Below are 9,087 nucleotides of genomic sequence, written 5' to 3' on the forward strand. Positions count from 1 at the left end.
TAAATTCACTGCCTTTTGTTCTTCTCACCAACTTTGGTTTCTTTAAAGTTTCTGGCCTGGATATCTTATTCTCTGTTTGGAGCTGGAGAGAAGAAGAGAGGCCTTCACCAACATTGTGTATCTGAATGATATGAGCCTGATGGAAGGGGACAATGGTATGTAAATTCCAGTTGGTTACTCTTAGTTATAGTATTTTAGAAGTCACTACAGACTTTCTAATAAAGAAATGTGGTAATCATTTGAATGATCATATTCTTTATTATAGCTACTTGTCAAATTTGTGGAGTTTTTTTGATCCTTACTGCTTCGTATATCGTGAAATCGTAACTAGAAATAAACTGCAGGCAACTTTTCTGTTTCATGAGTGCCTAATGTGTGAGGCGTTCTACCAGATGCTTTCCCATCTAGTTTAAATGAAATAACAAACCTGTGGGATAGTTACTATTACTTCTATTTCACAGAAGCTATAATTGAGGCCCAGAAAAAGGATAGTTTCCCCACAGTCATACACCTGGTTAATGCTGGAACTGGTGTTCAGGCCAGGTCCAACCATCTCTAAAGCTCGTGCTCAGGATTTTTTCTCTTCATCATGTTGCCTTTTTACACAGCCCAAAGTTAGAGATCACTAAGATGAGCTTAGAGTAGCAGTATTTAGGTACTTTTTTGTTTTTTTTTTTAATTTTCATCAATTCAGTACAGATAAAATGGCAGGAGGCCAGCATTTGACAAACTGAAGTCTGAGAGTTTATCCTCCACTCAGAGAGGTGGTCTCAGTTGGATTTGTGGTGTTGCTTTATTCATCTCAGTGCAGAGATAGCCACAGCGTGACGTCAGGATCCTTCATGTAGCAGTGTGACCACCTGCTTCTTTCAGTGCTGTTGGTACAGAAGAAGGAAAGTTAGAACGGAGCAAAGAAACCAGGTCACCGGCAGGGGTTAGCTTCAGATGTCACAACTATAGCAATAATAACTGAAGATACCACCTAAAATTCTTCCCACCCAGATACAAGTACTCTTAATGTTTTGTTAACATAATAATAATAATAGCTGGTCTTACCCTTGGTATATTAAATGAGGGTCTTTTCTTGGCATTTCTCTCTCCTAACTCATTTTCTCACTTTAAAGCTTGTTGATCTTACTGCCCAATATATATCTCATACCTATTTACTTTCTTTTGTTCTGCCACCATCATTCTGGTCCCAGCTACTTGTCTAGATACTATAATAACTTTATATTTGGACATCAGATTTCCATTCTTACCCATCTTTAACTCATTTTCCTTCTGGATCTTTTTTTTTTCCAATTAAAACTTTTATAGAGGTAACATTGGTTTATAACATTATATAAGTTTTATGTGTACAACATTTTTCATTTTTTTATAATCTACAGAGTGGTCACTGCTAAATATTTAGTTTCCATCTGTCATCAAGTTTGTTCCCGTTTACCCAGTTCACCCTGCCCCAGCTCCATCCCCTCTGCTAACTACTACTATGTTCTTTGTATCTACATGTTTGTTTTTGTTTGGTTTGTTCATTTATTTTATTTTATTTTATTTTATTTTGGTTTTGCCTATTCCACCTATGAGTGAAATCATGTGGTGTTTGTCTTTGTCTGATTTATTTCACTTAGCATAATACCCGCAAGCTCCATCTGTGTTCCACAAGTGGCAAGATTTCTTCTTTTTTTTATGGCTGAGTAGTCCGTAATCTCTGTGTGTGTATCACATCTTCTTTATCCACTCATCTATTGAGGGGCACTTAGGTTGATTCCACATCTTGGCTGTTATAAATAGTGCTGCAGTGAACATAGGGGTACATTTTGTTTTTCCAATTAGTGTTTTCATATTCTTTGGATAAATGTTAGAAGTGGGATTGCTGGGTCAGATGGTAGGTCTAGTTTCAGTTTTTTGAGATACCTCCCTGTTTTCGACAGTGGCCGTATCAGTTTACATTCCCAACAGTATACAGAGTTCCTTTTTCTCTGCATCCTTGCCAGTATTTGCTGTTTGTAGACTTTTTAATGATAGCTATTCCGATGTGTCAACTGGTATTTCATATGGTTTTGACTTGCATTTCTCTAATAATCAGTGATGCGTAACATCTTTTCTTGTGCTTGTTGGCCATCTGTATGTCATCTTTGGGAAAATGTCTATTTAGCGCCTTTGGTCAGTTTTTCATCTAGTTGTGTGTTTTTGGTTATTAACCCCTTACCATTTTAAATATCTTCTCCCATTTGGTAGATCATTTTTTCATTTTATGGATGGTTTCTCTTGCTGTGCAGAAGCTTTTTATTTATTTATTTATTTATTAAAAAAATTTGTTTTATTTTTTCATGCAGAAGCTTTTTAGTTTGATGTAGCCCTGTTTATTTTTGCTCGTTTCCCTTGCCTGAGGAGACCTATCTAGAAAGATATTGCTAAGACTGATGTCAAAGAGAGTTGTGTCTCTGTTTTCTTCTAGTTTAATGGTTTTGAGTCTATTTAAGTCTTCAATCCATTTTGAATTGATTCTCGTGTATGGTGTGAGGTAGTGGTCTATTTTCATTTTCTTGCCTCATGTAAAAAAATGTCCCCAACAGTGTCCCCAGTGCCATTTATTTAAGACACTATCCTTTCTCTGTTGGATGTGTCTTGTTCCTTTGTTTTGTATTAATTGTCCATACATGTATGGGTTTATTTCTGGGCTCTCAGTTTTATTCCATTGATCTATGTATCTGTTTTTTTCTGCCACTACCATGCTGTTTTGATTGCTGTTGTTTAGTAATATAGTTTGAAATCAAGGCATGTGATATCTCCAGCTTTGTTCTTTTCATTCAGGATTGTTTTGGATATTTGGGGTCTTTCATGGTTACATATAAATCTTAGAATTTTTTGTCTTATTTCTGTGAAAAAAAAGTTTCTGGGATCTCGATAAGGATTGCATTGACTCTATAGCATGCTTTGGAAATATGGACATTTTAACAATGTGAATTTTTTCAGTCCCTGAGCAGGCAGTGTCTTTCCGTTTATTTGTGCCTTCTTCAGTTTCTTTCAACTGTGTCTGATAGATTTCAGTGTACAGGTTTTTCACCTCCTTGGTTAAACCTATTCATAAATATTTTGTTCTTTTTGTTTTCATTGTAAATTGAATTGTTTTCTTAATTTCTCTTTCTGCTAGCTCATTGTTAACATATGGAAATGCAACAGATTTTTAAGATAATTTTTATTTTGTTACTTGTAGCTGTGCTAGGTCTTCACTGCCGCATGGGTTTCTCTTGTTGTGGAGCACAGCCCTAGGCGCCTGGGCTTCAGTGGTTGGCAGCATGTGGGCTCAGCAGTTGCATCTGCCGGACTCTGGAGCACAGACTCAGTAGTTGTGTTGCATAGACTTAGCTGCTCTGTGGCATGTGGGATCTTCCTGACCAAGGAATTGAACCCACAACTCCTTCATTGACAGATGGATTCTTTACCACTGAGCCACCAGGGAAGCCCCTGCAACAGATTTTTGAACGTTGATTTGTACCCTGCAGCTTTATTTGTTTGTTATTTCTAATAGTTCTTGTCTTCAGGGTTTTCTGTGTGTAAAATCACGTCATCCACAAACAGTGAGTTTCACTTCTTTCTTTGCAACTTGGATGCCTTTCATTTCTTTTTCTTGCCTGATTGCTCTACTGGAAGTCGGACTTCCAGTACTATGTTGAATAAGAGTGGTGAGAGTGGCCATCCTTGTCTTGGTCCTGATTTTAGAGGACTAGCTTTCAGTTTTTCATCATTGAAAATTTTATTAGTTGTGGATTTGTTGTATATGGCCTTTTTATGTTGCGTTATGTTCCTTCTATACCCACTTTATTGAAATTTTTTTTATCATAAATGGGCATTGAGCCTTGTCATATGCTTTTTCTGCGTCTATTGAAATGATCACATGGTTTTCGTCCTTGATTTTGTTAATGTGGTGTATCTTGTGAATTGATTTGTGGACACAACCCTCCTTGCATCCCGTGGTGTGTGGGATCTTAGTTCCCTGACTAGGGTTCAGGCCTGTGCCCCTTCAATTGGAAATGCAGAGTCTTAATCACTGGATCACCAAAGAAGTCTTCCTTTCTTAGAGTTTTAAACTCTTTTGTAAAGCATTCCTCTGTTCATTCACTTTTTACCCCCTCTGTTCACTTTTATTCCTGAGTTCATTGAACTGCCTTTCTGTTCTTTTTTTTTTTTTGTAGCTCTTTGACTTTCCTCATGAAGGCTGTTTTGAATTCTCCTATCAGTTAGCTCACAATATTCTGTAACTTTAAGTTAGGTTACTGGAGAAGTGTCATTGTCCTTTTGTGATAAAGTGTGACTATGGTTCTTCTTGATGTTTGATGAAATTGTTCCTCTGCCGGCACATTTGAGTAGTAAGTAACCTCTCTGCTTGACTCTGATAACACAGTAGGTTACAAGGTAGAGGCCTTTCCTTTGTTTTCCAGCAGATGGCGCCGTAGCACACGTTTTGGGTTTCTCTTCCCTCAGCTGCTTCTGTTGATGTTTGAAAGTCAGCCCTTGGTGCCCTCCACCGGCTCTCTCTGCCACGCGGCCTTCGTCATCACTTCTTGCTCCTGCAGGGCCATGGATGCCTTACCTCTGCCGGTGATGCTGGCGTATCCGCCTGGTGCACCTCCTGTTCAGGATCCCTTGAGTGGCAGGTTCCACTGCTGTTGTGCGGAAGTGGGGAGTAGGGAGGAGTAGCCGTGTCCAGGGCTCTAAGATTCATGGCTCTGCGACTCTGGTGGGGGCTGGGGGGTGGTGGGGGGACTGGAGTCTTGTGCCCCGCCTCCCTTGCTGCTATCAGCCTCTCTCGGCCGGAGGTCTGGGCACTGCGGGCACCATCCCCATTGTTCCTGTGGTTCTGCCGCCTCTGTGTGTTCCCGTTCACCACCTTCAGCTGTGCATTTGTGTGGGAAATTCTCCAGTGTCTCGGTGTATTGGACACAGGCACCTCTGTGGGCTTGTGAATGTTTTACTGGTTGTAGGATGAATGGGAGAGACAAAGGTAGCTTTTCACTCCACCGTGTTACCGACGCTCAGAATGCTTCTTTAAAACAAAAATTGGGTTATGTGGCCCTCCTCCTTGAAACTCCTTACACTTGACTCAAAGTCTAGATTCTTAAGCTGTTCTCTTATGGCCTGGCCCTGTCAGCTCATTCTCAATCCTCACCGACACCTTTGAGTTCCTTGAGTTCACCTAGTTTCTTCCTGTGTCATCTTCCATGTTTCTCTGATCAGAAACGTAAACTCTTTTACCCCTCCTTCCTGACGCCTTCCGTGCATGTCACATGCATACGGGTCACATGCACACGCGTGGTAAACTTGTCGCATCTTTCAGCTCTTTGCTTAAATGTCACTCTCATAGAGCCCTCCTCTGATCCTCAAAAAAAAAGAAAAAAACTCTCCCAAACTTGCCAGTCTCTCTCATGGCTCTTTGATCTTTTCGTTTATAGCAGGCACTTATTACAATTTATGAGCATTGATTTGTTTACGTGTTTACTAAGTTCTTTCTCCGTTATTAGCGCATGAGCGCCGCAGCAGTGCAGGACTCATCGTGTCTGTTTCACATCCATGTTCAATGCCTAGCATGGAGTGTGCCCTGGGTTATTACTGCGTGAGCAGATGAAAGAATGTAGAGGCTAATTTCATGGCTTCTCCTTGTCATGAGCTATTTATTCAACAAATATTCAGAAAAGTTTTGTGTCAGGGTGGTGAGATTATGTTCTTTAATATTTTTATGTTTTGGTATGAAACGTTTTTCCGAATGGTTTCTCCTGTGTGCAGGCGGAGTGCTCAGAGCCCGTGTTGTTTCTGTGTGTTTGAGTAGGTTGGATCCCAGAAACTGTGGAAGAATGGAAGCTTCTCCTGCATCTGGTGCAGAACACAAGCACGAAGCCAGCCCCGCAGCAGGCACCAGATGGAAACTTCAGCGACGGGCCTTCCCCTATCACTGTGGAGACTGTGGCCCTCCTGTTAGCTAAGGCTGTGGGCCCAGACCGGGCCTGGTCACTGCTTCAGGAATGTGGTTTGACCCTGGAGCTCTCAGAGAGGTTTACCAGAACCTGTGATATCCTGAGAATTGCCGAGAAAAGGCAGAGGTAATGTCTGTCTGTCCTGCCCTCGTCCTGCCCTGTCCACAAGCGCTTGGGGAGTGTAGAATCCCACAGATTATCAGAGGGGACGGGACTGTATAGATCACATAGTCCCAACCCCTCACTCACAGACGGGGGCCAGAGACTCCTCTGTTGATTTAGGTGATTAAGGCAAGAGGCTAAAGTAATACTTTGTTCATAGTCATGACCAAGATACTTGTAGGTTGATGTGAATACCCAAATATGATGTATACTCAATTCTTTAAGGATATTATTTGTACCATATTCCTAATACCAGCAATGCAGGAGACCAGGGTTTGATCCCTGGGTCAGGAAGATCCCCTGGAGAAGGGAATGGCAATCCATTCCGGTATTCTTGCCTGGAGAATCCCATGGGCGGAGGAGCCTGGCAAAGAGTCCATGGGGTCGCAAAGAGTCGGACACGACTGAGCGACTCACACATACACACACACACCCCTGATCAGCTCAGTCAGTTAAAAAAAATTTTTTTTTAATTTTAAAAAATTGTGGTAAAATACGGATAACATGAAATTTGCTGTCAGCCATTTTTGAGTAGTTGGTTCAGTAATGTTAAGAATGTTCGTGTCATTGTGAAGTTAATTTCCGGAACCTTTTCATCTTACAGAACTGAAGCTCTGTCCCCACGATTCCGCTCTCCTCCCTCGGCCCCCCCCAAGCACTGTCCTTTCTGTCTGGGGCCGTAGTGTGTGTCTTTTTGTGGCTGGCTTATTCCACTTAGTATAATGTCCTTAACCATCTTGTAGCATGTGTCAGAGTTTCCCTTTTTTCTGATACTGAATGATATTTCGTTGTATGTATATAACTACGTTTTGTTTATCTGCTCATCTCTTGATAGACACTTGGGTTGCTTCCGCCTCTTGCTATTGTGAGTAATGCTGCTGTGAACATGAGGATACAAATCTCTCTTTGAGACCCTGCTTTCAGTTCTTTTGGGTGTTTACCCAGGTGTGAAATTGCTGGATCAGATGGTATTTCTGTTTTTAAATTTTTGAGACACTCCTGTACTAATTTCCATGGATCCTGCACCATTCTGCATTTCCACCAGTGGTGCTCAAGGCTTCCTGTTACTCCGCATCCCTACCAACACTAGTTATTATTTTTTGATAGTCAGCTATCCTAATGGGCATGAGGTGATATCTCATTATGGTTTTTATTTGCATCTCTCTAGTGATTAGTGGTGTTGAACACCTTTTCATATGCTTGTTGACCATTTGAATGTCATCTTTGGAAAAATACCTGTTAAAGTTTTTTGCCCATTTTTAAATTGCATTGTTTTTTGTCATATGAATTCTTTACATATTCTGGATATTGACCTCTGAGATAAATGATTTGCAAATATTTTCCCTTACTATATAGCACAAGGTGCCATATTCCTAGGATGCCTTTTCACTCTGTTAATTTTGTCTTTTGATTCACAGAGTCAGTCAGCTTTTTGAATTCTTTACTTCTGTGAAGAATGAACAATGACAACTAAATTTGCTTATTTCTTTTCTTTGGGATTTCAGAGCCTTGATACAAAGCATGCTCGAAAAATGTGATCGGTTTCTCTGGTCTCAGCAGGCCTAGCTGAAGAAGACGCAGCAGGGTGTCACGACGTGTTGAGAATGACTGAATTGTGCTCCTGAACCTCCTGAATGCATTTGTTCTTGAAGGAAAGGCCCCACCAGAGGTCCCAGCACCTTTTTGGGAGCACCTTCATACCTCTGCATTTGTGGCTCTGTCTGTGACCTCAGTGTTTTTCAACCGAAGTTGAATTTTGAAAGGAATCAGTCCTTGTTTGCTAAAATGAAATGCTGTGGAAGGAAGCAGAATGTGAATATTCCCAGCTGTGCAGCCCTTATGCTGGACAACAGTATTATTGGTTCCTTGTTGGTGGACTGGAGGAATTCTTTTCCTATTGTGACTGCCATGCAGGGAGCAAAAGTTTCTCAACCTGTTCACATGAAGACATAGCAATGTAGTTGATAGAAATTGAGTTCCTCTTATCTTCTCTGGGATACTTGAGAAATTACCAAAGTAAGACCTGGTAGAATGGAATTAACACATAAAATAAATGAACCACTGAAGTTTCAAATTAAATGTATAAATGAAATGGCCCCGTATTTAAATTGAGCTAATTTAGAATATGTTTTTTTCTAGTGTTTGACATTTTCTAATCCGAACCTATATAAAACTAATTCATTACTAGAGATGTTTTACTCCAGTCTTTCCTAAATAAAGTAGCCCAAAGGAATCATGCACTTTTAAAGGTTTTTTTTTTAAAAGCCATAATAAAGGCAGGCTGAGTATTGATAAAAACTGCAGCAAGTACTTGTATTATTTAAGCCAAGTACTAGATTTCCATTTTCAGGCTTCTGTATACTTACACAGCATGTTTTATTAATAATAAATGTAAAATCTGATTTAAAATGTTACTTGACTAGAATGTAGGCATGAGGCTCATTGTGTGTAATTTGCAGGAAGGTGTGGTATAAACTCAGCGTGGAATAAGCAAAATGTTGGATACATTGAATGATTCACTTCTTTTTTTTTTTTTTTTCATTTATAACACAGCCAGAGAACTAGAGACACAAGTTTCTGTCTGTTAACAGTTCAGACAGTTCGTTCCTTCCTGTTAGGAAATCCTAACAGTTTTGGTCAGCAGTGTGTGGCAGGGTGTGTGTCGTGTGTTTCCCCACACCAAGCAGTTCGCCAATACCAGCTGAGTGTTCTTGCCACTCATTTGAAAGTTCAGTCCGGAGATGGCATTGAATTCTACAGGTTAAGGCTCATTCCCACAAAAGTGCCAGCACTTAAGACGCCAGTCACAAGTCCAGGCTGTTAACTGTGCAGGCGTCCCTCTTTTTATTGCAGTTTGTCTTGTTATGCTTCACGGATACTGTTCTGTTATTTTTTTGAACAAGTTGGAGGTTTGTGGCAACCCTGCACTGAGTAAGTCTATCCTAAGTCTATC

The 9,087-nt window shown here is 40.5% G+C and overlaps 1 protein-coding gene across 2 annotated transcripts in view; it reads left to right on the top strand.

Annotated features, from left to right (window-relative positions):
• HPS5 (HPS5 biogenesis of lysosomal organelles complex 2 subunit 2) overlaps positions 1 to 8,432 on the top strand; it is a 41,644-nt gene extending 33,212 nt beyond the window's left edge. For both annotated transcript variants that reach the window (XM_065937279.1, XM_065937277.1), the window contains 3 exons: positions 49 to 155; positions 5,828 to 6,098; positions 7,640 to 8,432. In XM_065937279.1, coding sequence (XP_065793351.1) covers positions 49 to 155; positions 5,828 to 6,098; positions 7,640 to 7,700 — 439 coding nt within the window. In that variant the 3' untranslated portion in view covers positions 7,701 to 8,432. The remainder of the gene's footprint in view (positions 1 to 48; positions 156 to 5,827; positions 6,099 to 7,639) is intronic.
• Positions 8,433 to 9,087: the final 655 nt, after the last annotated feature.

This window comes from Muntiacus reevesi, chromosome 5 (genome assembly GCF_963930625.1).
Source record: "Muntiacus reevesi chromosome 5, mMunRee1.1, whole genome shotgun sequence".
NCBI lineage: Eukaryota > Metazoa > Chordata > Mammalia > Artiodactyla > Cervidae > Muntiacus > Muntiacus reevesi.